This window comes from Nicotiana tomentosiformis, chromosome 8, assembly GCF_000390325.3.
Source record: "Nicotiana tomentosiformis chromosome 8, ASM39032v3, whole genome shotgun sequence".
In the NCBI taxonomy this organism is placed as follows: domain Eukaryota; kingdom Viridiplantae; phylum Streptophyta; class Magnoliopsida; order Solanales; family Solanaceae; genus Nicotiana; species Nicotiana tomentosiformis.
Window position 1 is genome coordinate 80,100,239 of NC_090819.1, and position 19,733 is coordinate 80,119,971.

Genomic DNA, 19,733 nt, shown 5'->3' on the forward strand with positions numbered 1-19,733 from the left:
TTGGGGCCGCAGATGGAATTCCGCGGTCCGCAATTTCTTCTGTGGTCGTGGAATTCCTTCTGCGGACCACACATTTGTGTTTTCGCAGCCTTTATTGCCTTGTGCTTCGGACTACTCCTTTTTTAGTCGGATTTCATCTCGGGAGACCAACTTCCAGCATTCCTGCAATTTTCCATATTTTCATTACTTTCGGAAACATAATTCATTGCTTTTAGACTAAAACTACAGCTAAAAGGCGTTAATAAGCAGTCAAAATCCCCACTTATTACCTACGTGTCTAGACAGCTGAAAGTGTATGAGAAGAACTCCTATCCACGACCTCGCGTTAGCAGCTATTGTTCATTCCTTGAAGATCCGGCGGCACTATTTGTACAGTGTCCCTTGTGAGGTCTACACCGATCACCGGAGTCTACAGCATCTTTTCAAACAGAAGGATCTTAACTTGCGGCAGCGGAAGTGGTTGGAGTTTCTTAAGGACTATGATATCACCATTATATATCATCCCAGGAAGGCCAATATAGTGGTCGATGCCTTGAGTCGCAAGGCGTAGAGTTTGGGCAGCTTAGCATATCTACCAGTAGCCAAGATGCCATTAGCCTTGGATGTTCAGGCCCTGGCCAATTAGTTTGTTAATTTGGATGTTTTTGAGCCGAGCCGAATTTTGGCTTGTGTGGTTTCTCAGTCTTCTCTTTATGATCATATTAGAGAGTGTCAGTATAACGACCCCCATCTGCTTGTCCTCAAGGACACAGTTCAGCACGGCGATGCCAAGGAAGTCACTATTGGAGAGGACAGTATATTACGGATGCAGGGCAGGCTATGTGTGCCCAATGTAGATGGCTTGCATAAGTTGATTGTCTAGGAGGCTCATAGTTCACGGTACTCCATTCATCCAGGTACTGCGAAGATGTATCAGGACGTGCGGCAGCACTATTGGTGGAGGCAGATGAAGAAGAACATAATGGAATATGTGGCTCAATGCCTAAACTGTTAGCAGGTGAAGTATGAGCATCAATGGCTTGGTGGACTGTTCGAAGGTTAGAGATTCCAAAGTGGAAATGGGAGCGGATCACTATGGATTTTCTAGTTGGGCTCCCACAGACTCGAATGAAGTTTGATGTAGTATGGTGATTGTGGATAGATTGACCAAGTCAGCTCATTTCATTCCAGTGGCGACTAATTATTCTTCAAAGCAGCTAGCTCAGGTTTATATTCGCGAGATTATCAGGCTTCATGGCGTGCCAGTATCTATCACATCTGACAGGAATACGCAGTCTAAATCACAATTTTGGAGAGTCATACAGCATGAGTTGGGCACGCGGGTGGAGTTGAGTATACCATTTCACCCGCAGACGGACGGATAGTCCGAGCGCACTATTCAGATATTGAAGGATATGCTCTGTGCGTGTGTGATGGATTTTGGGGGTTATTGGGATGAGTTCTTGCCATTTGCGGAGTTTGCCTACAACAACAGTTATCAGTCGACCATTCAGATGGCCCCGTATGTGGCTTTGTATGGTAGGCGGTGCTGGTCCCCGATGGGTTAGATTGAGTCGGGTGAGGCTAGACTATTAGGTACAGATTTGGTTCAGGATGCTTTGGAAAAGGTTAAATTGATTCATGATTGATTTTGTACAGCCTAATCCAGATATAGGATTTATGCGGATCGGAAGGTTCGCGACGTTCCATTCATGGTTGGGGAGCAGGTCTTGCTCCAAGTTTCGCCCATGAAGGGTGTTATGAGGTTCAGGAGGAAGGGCAAGTTGAGCCCTAGGTATATGGGGCCTTTTGAGATTCTTGAGAGGGTTGGAGAGGTGGCTCACAGACTTGCACTACCAGCTAGTCTAGCTACACTTCACCCAGTGTTCCATGTTTCCATGCTCTGAAAGTAGCACGGCGATGGACAAGGATTTATCTTATGTTGAGGAGCCGGTGGCCATTTTGGACAGGCAGGTTCGAAAGTTGAGGTCGAAGAACATCGCTTCAGTGTAGGTTCAGTGGAGGGGTCAGCCAGTCGAGGAGGCAACTTGGGAGACCGAGCATGATATACGTAGCCATTATCCTCATCTTTTCACCACTTCAGGTATGTCTCTATACTTGTTCGAGGACGAACATTTATTTTAAGAGGGGGAGGAAGTAACGACCCGGCCGGTCATTTTGAGAGTATTAGCCCCGATCCCCTATTTATTGTTCCCTCTACTTCATTTTGTGGTTATGTGACTTGTCGAGGCGCTTGGTGTCAGGTTCAGGTGAGTTTCGGAGTGAAATGAGACACATAGTCCCTAAAATAGATGTTTAAGTTGTAGGAGTTGACCGTAGTTTGACTTGTGTAAATATGACTCCGAAATAGAGTTTCGATGGTTCCAATGGCTCTGTATGATGATTTGGGTCTTAGAAGCATGTCCGGATGTTGATTTGGATGTTTGTATATCATTTCGGCATTAATTGACGAAAGTTGGAAATTGGTAGAATTTTGGGAAGTTTGACCGGGAGTGGACATTTTGGATATCAGGGTCGGATTCCGATTTCGAAAGTTGAAATAGGTCTGTAATGTAATTATGATTTTTGTGCAAAATTTGGGGTCAATCAGATGTGATTTGATAGGTTTCGGTATTAGATGTGAAAATTAGAAGTTCAAAGTTCATTAGGCTTGAGTCGACGCGTGATTCACGATTTTAGCGTTGGTTGATGTGATTTGAAGGCTCGACTAGGTTCATATCGTGCTTTAGGACTTGTTAGAGTATTTGGTTGAGGTCTCGGGGGCCTCGGGGTTGTTTCCGATGGTTAACGGATTGAGTTTGGAACTTAAAGAATTGCTGAAGTGCACCAGTTCTGGTGCAATCGCACCTACGTAATTTTAATCGCACGTGCGAGCTAGAAACTGCAAGAGGGCGAGCGTAGAATCTGGACTGTAGAGGGTGGCCAGTGGTCGCAGGTGCGACGAGGAGGTCGTAGAAGCGGAGTTGCTCATGAGGAAAGATGATCGCAAAAGCGAGGAGTGAGGGAGGCTGAGGTGGTCAGGGATTCCACAAAAGCGGACGTGTGGGCGCAGAAGTGCTTCCCCAGATGCAGATTATGGTGCACAGGTACGGAGTATGGGAGCTTAAGGGAGCTCAGCAGATGCGGAGGTTTCACTGCAGGTGCGGTCCCGCAAAAGCGGAATCTTTGTCCGCAAATGCGGAAAGTGCTGGGCAGAGGGGTTAAAAATTGAGGGTTTGCCATTTTCTTCATTTTTTGAGATTTAAAGCTTGGATTAAGGCGATATTTTGAAGGTTTTTCAGAGGGATTGTTGGGATTTGAGCCGTTCGGAGTCGGAAAATTGAGGGAAAGGACTTCTTACTGATTGATTGAGCGTGGTTGACGTAAGTGACTTGTCTAACTTCGTGTGGGGGAAACTCCCCTTAGGATTTGGTACTATAATGGTAATTTTCAATACGTGAAGGTCGTGCACGCGAGGTGACGAGTGTGTACTCTGGCTAAATGTTGAAAATCCTATTTTTTCTAAGTAGTTTCCTTTTATTTCCTTAATTGAGTTACTCTAGCATGTGTAGTCATCATGTTTAGCCTAATTTTATATGTCTACGTATCTCATCTCTTATTTGCAATTTGTACAATATGCTTAGTTGAATTACCTGCTTCCTTGATTCCGTATTCATTATTTAACTGTGAAATTCTTTGCTTGAAATATCATTGTTTAATTTGTTATGTTTTAGTTTTCGTGATTATTGTTGAGGTGATTGTTTGGTTGTGGCACGAGGTTTCCTTCTTGCGGATTGTTATTACGGCACGAGGTTTCTGCCGTACGGATTATTTTTGTGGCATGAGGTTTTTGCCGTGCAGATTGGTTTTGAGACACGAGGTTTCTGCCTTGCGGATTGTTACTGTGGCATGAGGTTTCTGCCGTGCGGATTGTTATTGTGGCACGAGGTTTCTGCCATGCGGTTGTTATTATAAGGAAAGATTGTGAGATATTTACTTTTGGGACTATGAGGCGGTACCTCGGGAGTGCCCCTGTTGATTTTTTTTTACTTGTTGTATTGTTTATTATTGTTGTTGTTCCTTAACTTGTAAGATTCTTGCTTCCTTACTTGTTTTGTCTTCTTGATTTCGTGTTGTTACCTTTCATAAATTTCTATTGTTACACTTCCCTGTCACTTTATTATATCATTATATCTTCTACCTCGTTTCTTATTAGTCCCAGTAGGGCCCTGATCTGACCTCGTCACTACTTTACCGAGGTTAGGCTTGGCACTTACTGGGTACCGTTGTGGTGTACTCATACTATACTTTTACACATGTTTTCTTGCAGATCCAGGTGCATTCTATCAACGTCGATATTAGAGTGTGGTGTTGCTGCTTTGAGACTTCAAGGTACACCTGCCCGCGTCCGCAGGCCTCGGAGTCCTCTTCTATCCCGTCTTTTCCTTGTTTCTTTATGTTTAGATAGAGAGTGATTTTTAGAATATTTGCAACATTGTATCTAGAGCTTGTGACTTATATCTACCGGGTTTTGGGAGTTGTATATACTTTGAGTTGCGGTTTATACTTTATACAGTTGATGATGTTTTGAGCTTTTAGATTATTATTTTAATTATTCTGCATACTTGTTAGGCTTACCTAATCTTAGAGACTAGGTGCCGTCACGATATCCTACGAAAGAAAATTGGGGTCGTAACATTTTTACTTTGAACACAACTTAATTACTTCTTGAAAAGTGTCAAGTTCATTTAATTTCACGTTAGAAACGAACCATCCTTTCTTCTTTACAAATTTATTTTTAATGTGAACTTGTCACCACATCTAAGAATATTATAACTCAAACAACTATTTATGGATAAATATATGCTTATAACGTTGACAATTCCTCTTATCCTACAATAATGTACTATTTCTTTAAAATATTATGCATACAAAGTAACAAAATTATTTTAATGAATAGTAGGCAAAATTAAAGCATATCCATAATACTTTATAATTAATTGCAATAATCCTCTTTTTATTGTTCCATCCTCTTTGAACTGCATGCATATATTATACAACTAATTACCTTTTTAAGTTATTTCATAAAAAAGGTATAAAGGTCATAGAGGAACTGAAATTGAAAAATTTTAGTACTACAAGTTATTACATTATACTTATTTTGTTTGGGTTTCTAAAAATATAAGACTCATGGATCAAATTTACAATAAGGTATATGAGTATTGATGCGGGGCAATTTTTTCGTTATAAAATAATATTATAGAAAAATTTATTTTTTAGTGCAATATTTTTGCTTAATTTCTATGTGTCACTAGGGGAAGAAGAATCTATGTATTATTTTATGTGAGATATAATTAATACATGAATTAAACCATTAAAATAACAAAATGCCCTCATAATCTTCAAAAGTAATTTCTCTATTACATAAATTAAACACCTAACACCATATAATCTCTTGGTTACAATTCTTGCATTACTCGTTCTTCTATTAAAGGGGTCCATTGCATTTTGCACCTTTTGATGTGTGTTCTATTTTACGATATGCAATTATTTTAATTTCTTTATTTCCTTACAAAGTAATAAAATTACTTCGTTTGTAAATTTTTCATAAGGGCGAAACCAAAATACAAATAATATATCCTTTTATTCTTAGATTTATTTATTTTTAGTGTATTGGGGTAATTAGATCGTCCCAAATGTCTCACCTGTCAAGAACAGATAAAAACAAAGGGACTACGAGGAGGGGAAAATGGTAGAAAACTAGGATTTGAGGATGATGTATTTGTGGTTATTTGAATGATGCTCGCCTTTTGTTCGATAAAATGTCCCAAAGTGATAGTGTGGAATGTGATGCTTACTGGCTATGCTAAAGATGAACAACCAGTGAATGATGGAATATCTTAAACATCAATCGTCATGATATCTAGTTAATAATACCTCCAAGAACCCCATGTGCAGCACAATATCAAGAAGATTAAAAAAATAAAAGGTAAAATGGTCTCGTAGCCAATTAAACTTGTACTTGTTTGTCAATCCGGTATACAAACTTGTATATTTTTTATTTGAACACTTCAACTCCGATATTTGTTAACTAATAAACCATTTTGACCGTTGACCATACCTATGTGGAGGCAACATAGCTGACATGACCAAATTGTGTGCAAACCACACTTAAAAAGCGCGTGAATATAATACTTTGATAGAAAAAATATTAAAAAATATATAAATAATGAAAAGATAACAAAAATAAAAAAGAAAAAGAAAACCCAACACTTCCTCCCACCCCCTTCGTCTCCCTCCCCCATCCCCATTTCTTTAGTTCCATATCCAGCCCTCCCAACTGCCCAATTCCATGTCATCTCCCATCCCCTTTCCATTTCTTTCCATTATCAATCTTTACTTGAAAAGGATTAGGGCATCGATCTTGTTCGATCCAATCTGGTCATTACTCCTTTCTTTTTCTTTTTCTTTTTCTTTTTCTTTTTCTTTCTTTAAATTTTTGTGGCAGGAGACATTTAATTGGGTTATTTCTGGTTTGATCTATGCCAGTGGGCTTGGTGGGAAGGAGGTTTGACGGATATGGTGATTAATATGGTTGAAATCAAATGGGTTAGGGGTTTTGGGAGAAAATGGTGGCTAGAAATTAACAAAATGAGTAGGTAGGCACCAAGAGTGGACTATTCGTCGCGGATCAGAGACATTTACCAGTAAGTTCTCCTCCCAACTCGAGTTTTTCGGTGGTCTATGAGTTTCTCGGATTTGGGGCTTTGGTCGGAGGCGTTGCCGGCAATAGTTTCTTTTACTAATTTGGGTTGGCGTGGGGGAGGGGGGAGTTCACTAGATAAGAGAAGTGAAAATAAAATAAAATTTTAATAAATTAAATAAAATGGGACCCACAAATAACACATGTCAAGTAATTAATAGTCTAGCATATGATGTATTTTACATGTCACGGTAATTGATATACACGTTCGGTTGGAGGTATTTATTGGTACTCATCCTGTCAAGTTGGAGTGCTCAAATGAAAAACGTGTAAGCCTGTGTACTAGATTGGCAAACGGGTATAAGTTTAAGTGGCCACGAGGCCATTTTGCCAAAATAAAAATAAAGAGTTGACTTACTTGGCGTGAGGGCCAAGTGCCATCTTAGAAAAAGAGATGAATTAAATAAAAATTTGTTTCTTAATAACTATTTAAGGTCAATAATGGCATTATTTTCTTCACATCCAGAACCTTTCCGTTCTTCAAGATGGCATCAAGCGCTCGAGTCCTTACTAACCAAGATATAAAAAGTAGAGTTGAAGAAGCTAAAAGACTCATTCAACTCGAAAACGAAGCTCGAGCTCAAATTATTAAAAAGTTAGTAGAAAAAAAAAGGTAAACGGACTGCTTGAACTGATTTGTATTCAACTATGTGAACTAAGAACTCAGAAAAATTACAGAGGAAGAAGAAGAAGAGATACACGTAGAAATGAAGTCGGGAAAGAAAAGGGGATTAGATGATCTTGAGAGAGGAGGAAGGAAATTGTATTGTATTCATTTTATTGAATTGATTACATACAATGAGTTGATCATGAGCATATATACATAACAAATCTGCTCTACAGATTCTTTTATCCACGTAACTAACACAAGGTAGTTAATAACTAACTTCCTCATTTCAGTTACAAGTTTACTAAAGTACAGTTTAGTCCCTAGCTTTTATACATTGCAGCTTCAGTCTTCAACACTCCCCCTCAAGCTAGGACTTAGTGAATATGTTCAGTACTCCTAACTTGGAAGTGATACTCATGTTGCACCTTGTTTAATCCCTTAGTTAGGATATCTGCAGGTTGTTCTTTTGTAGAAATATATTGAGTTGAGACGAGGCCTTGAGTTATTTTCTCCCTTATGAAATGAAAATCTATTTCTATATGTTTTGTCTTTTCATGGTAAACTGGATTGGTTGTAATTTGGATTACATATTTGTTGTCACTGTAAATCATAACAGGTAGCTTAAATTCAGCCTTTATCTCTTCCACGAGTCCCAATATCCAAACTAGTTCTGAAACAGTTGATGCCATGCTTCTATATTCTACTTCAGCAGAACTTCTGGATATGGTAGTTTTTTTTTTTCATGAAATTAAAGAGTCACCTAGTTTGATGAGATACCCTGTCACTGATTTTCTTGAGTGTGCACATGCTGCCCAGTCTTTATCATAGTATGCAGTTATTTCTTCTGACTTATTGCTTGACAGTAGAATGCCTCTTCCTGGTTCCTTCTTCGCATATTTGACAATCCTCATAGCAGCATCCATGTGTGATTTCTTTGGTTGATGTAAGTATTGGCTTAGTGTTTGAACACCATATGATATATCAGGTCTAAACATAGTTAAACATAGTAGCTTTCCAATTAATCTCTGGTAGGCATGTTGATCAGTAGGGGAATCAACAGTTGTGTCAGTTCTTGTTTTTGCCAAGTGGCCATCATACTCTTTTGTAGTCAATTTGACATTGATATCCATAGGTGAAGAGGCTGGCTTGGCAGTACTTAATCACAATTCAGAAATAAGCTCCAAAGTGTATTTTCTTTGATGCATTAGTATACCTTGAGTTGTCCTTGCAAACTCAATATCTAGGAAGAACTTTAATTCTCCTCGATCCTTCATTTTAAAGGCTTGTGCAAGTCTGTCCTTTGTGTCTTGAATCAGAGTAAGTGTATCTCCAGTGATGAGCATATCATCAACATACACTAATACTAGAACAACCCCTCGTTGAGTATGTTTCAAGTACAGACTATGGTCATGTTGACTATGTTTGAACCCCATTCTCTGCAGAGCTTCTGATAGTTTTGCATTCCACTGTCTAGGAGCCTGCTTTAGCCCATATAGGGATTTAAGTAGTCTACATACTTATTTATTGTTCTTCCTCCTGAGTCCTAAATCCCTGTGGCAATTTTATATATATCTCATCATCAAGATCACCTTGTAGGAATGTATTATATACATCCATTTGGTGTATGAACCATCTTTTCTGTGCAGCAAGTGTTGGAATTGTTCTAACTGTCATTTTATTTACAACTGGAGAAAATATTTCATGGTAATCTATCCCTTCTTGTTGACTATAACCCTTGGCAACTAGCTTTTCCTTGAATCTTTTAATTTCACCTGTAGACTTGTATTTTACTTTGTAGATCCATTTACAGCCTATAGGTATTTTTCCAGCTGGTAGTGAGGTGATCTCCCATGTATGGTTCTTCTGTAATGCTTCGATTTCATCTTTCATAGCATCTACCCATCTTGGGTCTTTTAATGCTTCAAAGTAAGACTTTGGTTCTGTCACAGTCAAATTTTTTGCAATGTAGGCTTGATGTTGTGGATTTAGTTTATCATAGGTGATGTAGTTAGATATGGCATGAGGTGTTTCCTTTGTGAACATTGAATGACACAAAATCTTTTATCCATATAGGTGGTTGTTTCTCCCTTTCTAATCTTCTTTGATTTACTTATGGTTCTGCAGGAATTTCTGTGTGTGGCTTTACTAGATCACCTTGAGTAGGTAGTTATATTATGTCTTCCTGAAGTATTGATACCGGTGATGGAGATGCAGCTATATTAGCTTCTGGCTCTAAAGTTGTTGAACATATTGTATAGGAATGTCATGTTCTTCAGCTTGATGATCATTAGGACTAGCAATATTAAAGTATTGTTTATCATCTGTAGTATACAATTCTGTGTATAGATATTATTGACCTTGTGTAGTGTCATTGAAAATGGGCTGATTTTGTTATTTGTTTGTACTGAGAGAGAATGGGAAGACAGTTTCTTTGAATATTACATCTCTATCGATGAAAAATTCATTTTTCTCAATGTCATAAAGGAGATAGCCTTTCTGATTTTCTGCATACCCCATATGTACTGCAACTCTTGTTCTAGATAATATTTTGTCAATTTTTTGAACATGTTTAGCATAGAATAGGCACCCTAAGACTCTCAGAAGTTGAATGGATGGCTTTCTTTTGTATAGTTTTTCAAATGGAGACTTGTGTTGTAGTATTGAACTAGGCATTATATTAATAATGTGAACAGCTGCTAGTACACACATTCCCCAGAATCTGATTGGTATAGAAATTTGAAATCTTATTGCTCTAATGACTTCCAAAATGTGTCTATGCTTTCTTTCTGCTACCTCATTTTGTTGGGATGCATAAAAATAGGTCTTTTGATGAATGATCCCCAATTTGCTAAAAACTTCACTACAAACTGAGTTGACAAACTCTAAACCATTATCTGTTCCGACCACCTTTATAGTTCTATCAAATTGTGTTTTAATAAGCTGAACAAATTACTGAATAAGTACGCACACATCAGACTTCAAGGCAAACAGATAAATCCAAGGCATTATTGAGTGATCATCTACTATAGTCAAGAAGTATTTATATCCATCAAAAGTAGAGACTTTATAAGTCCCCCATACATCCATATGAACTTGTTCAAAGCATTTAGTAGTCCTGATACTGCTGGTAGGAAAAGGAAGCCTAGTCTGCTTTGCACATGGACATACTTTGCAATTAGCTAATCTATATGCTATAACTTCTTGAGGAACATATAGAATTTTTTTCATTACAGAAATAGAAACATATCCTAGTCGACTATGCCATAGTTGTATATCAGCTTCTTTATTGTTGATTCTGCAGTCTGAGTCTTGAACATTTAAGCTTGCAATTTTTGTGTCTTCCTTTGCATCAGTCGAAAACAGATATATATCATCCTTTTCTCTACCAACTCCTTTTACCATCCCACTCAAGAGATCCTGGAAAATATAAAATTCAGGGAAGAAAGCAACCGTCCAATTTAGCTCTTTAGTTAGTTTAGATACAGACAAAAAGATTGTACTTAAATTGTGGTAGATGAAAAACATTTGTGATAGTTTCCTTGTTGAACAGACTACTTGTTCCTACATGTGTGTGTGACTAGAGACACATCACCATTAGGTAGAAACAGTTTTTTTGGTATTTCATACCTAATTATAGTATCATTATTCAAGCAGCCTCAAGCTTGACACCATATGACTGGTTGCACTTGTGTCAATTATCCATTCCTAAAGTGTCTTAGTAGTAATGCACTCATTATGCTTACCTGCTCTATTAGCTGAGTAAGTTGATGTTGCTTCTTCTTTGTTTATCATTTGTAGAAGCTGATTGTACTGCTCTTTAGTAAACAATGTAGGGACAGTGTTGGCATTCTGTCCATTAAGAGTGTCTGACTTGTGCTGCATTTTAGAGTAATCCATTCTTGGTTTAGTCGATGGAAAGCTGGCTTGTAGAAAATCATTGTAGCCACCACTCTGACCAGTCTGAGAAGAACAACTGTCCATCTATACATTATAAGCTGCAGATTGCCCAAATTTCCTTTTCTTGAATCAGGAGGGTATCCTACCACCCTATAGCATGTTTCTTTGGTATGCCCCTTAAGTTTGCATATTTCACACTGCAAATTATAGTTTTTCTTGAACTTGTGGTTCTGGTTTCCACTGCCATTTTTGGTGAACATAGCAACTTCATAGTTTCCTGACATTACTGCAGGATTAGCACTTAGGATACCAGTCACATTTTTGACTGACTTTTGGCTTTCATCACTTATAACCATAGAATAGTCTTGGTTTACAGATGGCATTGGACTCATGAGCAAGATTTGGCTTCTTGCCTGGGCATATGAGTCATTAAGCCCTATTAAGAATTGAAACAACTTCAGTTTCTACAGATGCAGTCTAAATTCTTTGGATTTTTCACAGTTGCAGCTAGGAGCAGGAACTAATGCCTCAAATTCTTCCCATAAGTCTTTCAGTTTTGAGAAATAGCTAGACACAAAATTAGTTCCTTGAGATAAAGTAGCAATCTCTTTATGAACGTCAAAGGTTCTTGAACCATCAATTTTGTTAAATCGTTCATGAAATTCTTCCCAAACAGCCTGGGCATTAGTAACATACATAATGCCTCCTAGAAGTCCTTTTTCTATTGAACACATTATCCAAGAAAGAACTATGGCATTAACCCTTTCCCAATGATTTCCCATAGCTTTAGGAAAATCCTCCTTTTTACACGAGTCATCCACAAGTCCTAGTTTATTCCTTCCTAACAGAGAAAGTCTTATTTGATCGAAACCAAATAGAGTAGTTTTCGATACCTGTAAGTTGAAAGTTGATAATTTGTATGAGACTCACATCTGATGGATGAAGAAAAAGAGGGTGACTGTAGTCGATTCCCAGAGAAGCTTGACTGATTCCTCCTCCAGTCACAACAGCATTTGCAATAGCTTCTTGATCTGCAGTATTGCTCATTCTTGTTTCTTTGATTTGGCAGGTCTTTTGTTCTTCAAATGTTTGTGCGGAATTGAATCGATCTTCAAGCTCTGAGGCTTTACTGCTCTGATACCATGAACTGATTTGTGTTCAACTATGTGAACTAAAAACTCAGAAAAATTACAGAGGAAGAAGAAGAAGAAGAAGAGATACAAGCAGAAATGAAGTCCGGGAAGAAAATGGGATAAGATGATCTTGAGAGAGGAGGAAGGAAATTGTGTTGTATTCATTTTATTGAGTTGATTACATACAATGAGTTGATCATGTGTAACGACCTGACTTGTCATTTTAAGAATTTATACCCCGTTCAGTGACTTAAGATCTTGAGCAGCCTTGCAATATATATTATGACCCGCATGTGTGGTCGAGCTTGATTTACGGATGGTTCGGAGTGATTTGGGACACTTAGTCCCTAAGACGGAAGCTTAAGTCTTAGGATTTTGACTGTTGTTAGAACTATGTGAAGATGACTCCAGAATAGAGTTTTGTCAATTTTGTTAGCTCCGTTGGGTGATTTTGGACTTAGGAGCGTGTCCGGACTGTGAATCTGAGGTCTGTAGCCAATTTAGGATATAAATGGTGAAAGTCGAATTTTAGGAGAATTGGATCGGAAGTGGACTTTTTGATATCGGGGTCGGAATCTGATTCCGAAAGTTGGAGTAGGTCCATAATGTCAATTATGACTTGTGTGTAAAATTTAAAGTCATTCCGGATTGATTTGATGTGTTTCGGCACAAGTTATAAAAATTGAAAGTTCAAAGTTCATATATTTTGATTTGGGGTGTGATTCGTCGTTTTAATGTTGTTTGAGCTGATATGAGAATTCGACTATGTTCGTATGATATTTTAGGACTTGTTGGTGTATTTGGTTGAGGTCCCGGGGGCCTCGGGTGTATTTTGGGGTGGTTTCGGATCATTTCGGGCTGCTTCGGAACTGCTGTATCTAGTATCCGACTTCCTTCTTCGTGAACGCGAAGAGGAGTTTTGAGGCTGCTGGGATTTGGCCTTCACGAATGCGAAGGAGGGCTTGCGAATGCGAGGGGCCAGTCGCGAACGCGTAGAAGGAAGGAGGGGACTGGGCCTGGAGTCATCAGCCTTCGCGAACATGAAGCTTCAATCGCGAACGCGAAGCAGTAGGACCTGAGTGCATCGCGAACGCGAGAGCTTGAACGCGAACGCGATGATATGCATGGCAAGCCTTCGCGAACGTGACGATGGTAACGTGAGCGCGAAGACGAATTTGAGGCAGCAAGTTTTTGGCCTTCGCGAACGTGAGACAGAGGTCACGAACGCGAAGAAGGCCTATCTGGGCAGAATTAAAAGTCCCAAAAACGGGGGTTTGAGTTCATAACTCAAAATCTAATTTGGAGCTCGGTAGAAGGCGATTTTTGGAGAGATTCTTGTATGGGTGTTTGGAAAAAGTAATTCTTATCCAGTTTTGATTAATTTCCATGATTATGTCTTTGAATCCATTATTTAATTCGGATTTAACGAAGGAAAAATCAATTTTTTTGTAAAATCTTTCAAAAACAAAAATTTAAGATTTGGAAGTTGAGTTGTTATTGGAATTCGATAATATTAGTATGGTTAAACTCGTATCGGAATGGGTGTTCGAATTTCATAAAAATTAAGTCAGGTTCCGATAGGCGGGTCCCGCGTTGACTTTTAGTTGACTTTTTGGAATAAATTTTTAAGTCGACGTATTATTATCCGAAATTATTTTCGATGAATTTTAATGAAGTTATACAATTAATTTGGATAGATTTTGAGCTGTCCTGAGGTCAATTCAAGCAAGAAGGTGATTTTGGAATATCGGCATAACTTCAAAAAGGTAAGTGTCTTGCTTAACCTCGAGTGGGAGAATTACCCCTTAGGCATCGAGTCTTATGTGCCATTTGTGAAATGTGAAAAGCCGTATACACGAGGTGACGAGTACGTACTCGGCTTATATGTATAAATTTTATTGAGTTAAAGTCCTGAGCATATTGTGTGGTAAATTGGGTAATTGTTGGTATATATTTAATCATCTAATTATCGTGCCTAAATCCTTGTTGTTGTTGAATCTGTTGTTATATGACAATTTGATGTGATTGTTACTTGATTATTTATGTAATTCTGTGAATTTGTTGGTTTGATAATTATTGGAATTTAATTTCATTATGGATTTTTCCTCTGCAAATAATTAATTAAATGAGCTTAAGAAGAGGTATTTATATAATTATTGAAAATTTGAATTTAATGAAGACTTTGCTCTATGATGAGTAATTTCTATCTCTATTGATTGTTTTTGGGTATTGTACACGTTGTATGGAGCTTTTGGCTATTTGTTGTGAAATTAATTGACTTGGTTGTAACTTTGGAATTTGGTTGTGTCCATTGGGCAAATTGTGATATGAATTGATTTTGTTATGTTGCTGTGATAATTACCCATGTAAATTATTGTGTTGTGTGAGTTGTTATTATGGGGAGATAAGGGTGGCATTTCACCGTTGATATTATATGGTTATAAGGGTGGCATTTCACTGTTGTGTTTGTTGGAATATTGTCTGGACGGGGCGATAAGTGTGGCTATAGGAGCGATAAGGGTGGCTATTGGTATTGTCTGAGCGGAGTGATAAGGGTGGCTATAGGAGTGATAAGGATGGCAATAGAAGCGATAGGGGTGGCTATTGTCAGGGACGATATGTGATGATGTGGGATTGTGGGGTTGATAATTTTCATGTGATGTTGTGATTTTCTTATGTTTACTTTTATACCTTGTGCAATTTGTATTGTGGTTGGTAAATTGATAATAATTTGATTTATGTTGAAATTGAGAGCCTGTGGCTATTGCTGGGCGGTTTATAAAATGAAATGTGGGCACGAGGTGCCGTAGGTAAATAATGAGGATATTTGGCACGTGAATTATCCGTGCAGTTGTGATATGAAATATGGGCACGAGGTGCTGTGATGAAATGATAATGATAATGATAAAGTAGCAATCTCTTTATGAACGTCAAAGTTTCTTGAACCATCAATTTTGTTAAATCGTTCATGAAATTCTTCCCAAACAGCCTGGGCATTAGTAGCATACATAATGCCTCCTAGAAGTCCTTTATCTATTGAACACATTATCCAACAATGAACTATGGCATTAACCCTTTCCCAATGATTTCACATAGCTTTAGGAAAATCCTCCTTTTTACACGAGTCATCCACAAGTCCTAGTTTATTCCTTCCTAACAGAGAAAGTCTTATTGATCGAAACCAAATAGAGTAGTTTTCGATACCTGTAAGTTGAAAGTTGATAATTTGTATGAGACTCACATCTGATAGATGAAGAAACAGAGGGTGACTGTAGTCGATTCCCAGAGAAGCTTGACTGATTCCTCCTCCAGTCACAGCAGCATTTGCAATAGCTTCTTGATCTGCAGTATTGCTCATTCTTGTTTCTTTGATTTGACAGGTCTTTTGTTCTTCAAATGTTTGTGCGGAATTGAATCGATCTTCAAGCTCTGAGGCTTTACTGCTCTGATACCATGAACTGATTTATGTTCAACTATGTGAACTAAAAACTCAGAAAAATTACAAAGGAAGAAGAAGAAGAAGAGATACAAGCAGAAATGAAGTCAGGGAAGAAAAGGGGATTAGATGATCTTGAGAGAGGAAGAAGGAAATTGTGTTGTATTCATTTTATTGAACTGATTACATACAATGAGTTGATCATGTGTAACGACCCGACTTGTCATTTTAAGAATTTATAGCCCGTTCAGTGACTTAAGGTCTTGAGCAGCCTTGCAATATATATTATGACCCGCGTGTGTGGTCGGGCTTGATTTACGGATGGTTCGGAGTAATTTGGGACACTTAGTCCCTAAGACGGAAGCTTAAGTCTTAGGATTTTGACCGTAGTCGGAACTATGTGAAGATGACTCCAGAATGGAGTTTCGTCGGTTTTGTTAGCTCCGTTGGGTTATTTTGGACTTAGGAGCGTGTCCGGACTGTGAATCTGAGGTCTGTAGCCAATTTAGGCTTGAAATGGCGAAAGTCAAATTTTAGGAGAATTGGATCGGAAGTAGACTTTTTGATATCGGGGTCGGAATCTGATTCCGGAAGTTGGAGTAGGTCCATAATGTCAATTATGACTTGTGTGTAAAATTTGAAGTCATTCCGGATTGATTTGATGTGTTTCGGCACAAGTTATAGAAATTGAAAGTTCAAAGTTCATAGATTTTGATTTGGGGTGTGATTCATCGTTTTAATGTTGTTTGAGCTGATATGAGAATTCGACTATGTTCGTATGATGTTTTAGGACTTAGTGGTGTATTTGGTTGAGGTCCCGGGGGCCTCAGGTGTATTTTGGGGTGGTTTCGGATCATTTCGGGCTGCTTCGAAACTGCTGTATCTAGTATCTGACTTCCTTCTTCGTGAACACGAAGAGAGTCACGCGAACGCGAAAGGGAGTTTTGAGGCTGCTGGGATTTGGCCTTCGCGAACGCGAAGGTATGCCTGAAGAACCTACGCGAACGCGAGGGGCCAGTCGCGAACGCGTAGAAGGAAGGAGGGGACTGGGCCTGGAGTCATCCGCCTTCGCGAACGCGAAGCTTCAATCGCGAACGCGAAGCAGTAGGACCTGAGTGCATCGCGAACGCGAGAGCTTGAACACGAACGCGATGATATGCATGGCAGGCCTTCGCGAACGCGACGATGGTAACGTGAACGCGAAGAAGAATTTGAGGCAGCGAGTTTTTGGCCTTCGATGTATTTTAATGAAGTTATACAATTAATTTGGATAGATTTGAGCTGTCCTGAGGTCAATTCAAGCAAGAAGGTAATTTTGGAATATCGGCATAACTTCAAAAAGGTAAGTGTCTTGCTTAACCTCGAGTGGGAGAATTACCCCTTAGGCATCGAGTCTTATGTGTCATTTGTGAAATGTAAAAAGCCGTGTACACGAGGTGACGAGTACGTACTCGGCTTATATGTATAAATTTTATTGAGTTAAAGTCCTGAGCATATTGTGTGGTAAATTGGGTAATTGTTGGTATATATTTAATCATCTAATTATCGTGCCTAAATCCTTGTTGTTGTTGAATCTGTTGTTATATGACAATTTGATGTGATTGTTACTTGATTATTTATGTAATTCTGTGAATTTGTTGGTTTGATAATTATTGGAATTTAATTTCATTATGGATTTTTTCTCTGCAAATAATTAATTAAATTAGCTTAAGAAGAGGTATTTATATAATTATTGAAAAATTGAATTTAATGAAGACTTTGCTCTATGATGAGTAATTTCTATCTCTATTGATTATTTTTGGGTATTGTACACGTTGTGTGGAGCTTTTGGCTATTTATTTGTGAAATTAATTGACTTGGTTGTAGCTTTGGAATTTGGTTGTGTCCATTGGGCAAATTGGGATATGAATTGATTTTGTTATGTTGCTGTGATAATTTTCCATGTAAATTATTGTGTTGTGTGAGTTGTTATTTTAGGGAGATAAGGGTGGAATTTTACCGTTGATATTATGTGGTTATAAGGGTGGCATTTCACTGTTGTGTTTGTTGGAATATTGTCTGGGCGGGGCGATAAGTGTGGCTATAGGAGCGATAAGGGTGGCAATAGGAGCCATAAGGGTGGCTATTGGTATTGTCTGAGCGGAGTGTTAAGGGTGTCTATAGGAGTGATAAGGATGGCAATAGAAGCGATAAGGGTGGCTATTGTCAGGGACGATATGTGATGATGTGGGATTGTGGGGTTGATAATTTTCATGTGATGTTGTGATTTTTTTGTGTTTACTTTTATACCTTGTGCAATTTGTATTGTTGTTGGTAAATTGATAATAATTTGATTTATGTTGAAATTGAGAGCCTGTGGCTATTGCCGGGCGGTTTATAAAATGAAATATGGGCACGAGGTGCCGTGGGTAAATAATGAGGATATTTGGCACGTGAATTATCCGTGCAGTTGTGATATGAAATATGGGCACGAGGTGCTGTGATGAAATGATAATGATAATGATAAAGTAGAAATCTCTTTATGAACGTCAAAGGTTCTTGAACCATCAATTTTGTTAAATCGTTCATGAAATTCTTCCCAAGCAGCCTGGGCATTAGTAGCATACATAATGCCTCCTAGAAGTCCTTTTTCTATTGAACACATTATCCAAGAAAGAACTATGGCATTAACCCTTTCCCAATGATTTCCCATAGCTTTAGGAAAATCCTCCTTTTTACACGAGTCATCCACAAGTCCTAGTTTATTCCTTCCTAACAGAGAAAGTCTTATTGATCGAAACCAAATAGAGTAGTTTTCGATACCTGTAAGTTGAAAGTTGATAATTTGTATGAGACTCACATCTGATGGATGAAGAAACAGAGGGTGACTGTAGTCGATTCCCAGAGAAGCTTAACTGATTCCTCCTCCAGTCACAGCAGCATTTGCAATAGCTTCTTGATCTGCAGTATTGCTCATTCTTGTTTCTTTGATTTGATAGGTCTTTTGTTCTTCAAATGTTTGTGCGGAATTGAATCGATCTTCAAGCTCTGAGGCTTTACTGCTCTGATACCATGAACTGATTTGTGTTCAACTATGTGAACTAAAAACTCAGAAAAATTACAGAGGAAGAAGAAGAAGAAGAAGAGATACAAGCAGAAATGAAGTCCGGGAAGAAAATGGGATAAGATGATCTTGAGAGAGGAGGAAGGAAATTGTGTTGTATTCATTTTATTGAGTTGATTACATACAATGAGTTGATCATGTGTAACGACCTGACTTGTCATTTTAAGAATTTATACCCCGTTCAGTGACTTAAGATCTTGAGCAGCCTTGCAATATATATTATGACCCGCATGTGTGGTCGAGCTTGATTTACGGATGGTTCGGAGTGATTTGGGACACTTAGTCCCTAAGACGGAAGCTTAAGTCTTAGGATTTTGACTGTTGTTAGAACTATGTGAAGATGACTCCAGAATAGAGTTTTGTCAATTTTGTTAGCTCCGTTGGGTGATTTTGGACTTAGGAGCGTGTCCGGACTGTGAATCTGAGGTCTGTAGCCAATTTAGGATATAAATGGTGAAAGTCGAATTTTAGGAGAATTGGATCGGAAGTGGACTTTTTGATATCGGGGTCGGAATCTGATTCCGAAAGTTGGAGTAGGTCCATAATGTCAATTATGACTTATGTGTAAAATTTAAAGTCATTCCGGATTGATTTGATGTGTTTCGGCACAAGTTATAAAAATTGAAAGTTCAAAGTTCATATATTTTGATTTGGGGTGTGATTCGTCGTTTTAATGTTGTTTGAGCTGATATGAGAATTCGACTATGTTCGTATGATGTTTTAGGACTTGTTGGTGTATTTGGTTGAGGTCCCGGGGGCCTCGGGTGTATTTTGGGGTGGTTTCGGATCATTTTGGGCTGCTTCGGAACTGC

General features: G+C 38.4%; 1 protein-coding gene and 1 long non-coding RNA gene across 2 annotated transcripts; one reads left to right on the forward strand and one right to left on the reverse strand.

Moving 5' to 3' along the window:
- The first annotated feature begins 6,274 nt into the window (after window positions 1–6,274).
- LOC117277316 (uncharacterized) lies at window positions 6,275–9,856 on the forward strand. Its single transcript, XR_004507590.2, has 2 exons — window positions 6,275–6,686; window positions 9,477–9,856. It is a non-coding gene; the product is annotated as an uncharacterized lncRNA (long non-coding RNA).
- An 8,399-nt stretch (window positions 9,857–18,255) lies between these two features.
- On the reverse strand, window positions 18,256–18,774 carry LOC138897724 (uncharacterized). Its single transcript, XM_070183731.1, has 2 exons — window positions 18,714–18,774; window positions 18,256–18,620 (listed from the first exon to the last, which is right to left on the reverse strand). Exons 1-2 carry the CDS (start codon window positions 18,772–18,774, stop codon window positions 18,256–18,258), a joined length of 426 nt encoding a protein of 141 aa, XP_070039832.1.
- Window positions 18,775–19,733: the final 959 nt, after the last annotated feature.

Bases quoted from the DNA above. Each gene is read 5' to 3' on its own strand.
- LOC138897724 (XM_070183731.1), bottom strand. From the start codon at position 18,774: ATGAGCAATACTGCAGATCAAGAAGCTATTGCAAATGCTGCTGTGACT. The intron at 18,621-18,713 runs GTTAAGCTTCTC...TTCAACTTACAG, and splicing joins TGTGACTGGAGGAGGAATCA to GTATCGAAAACTACTCTATT.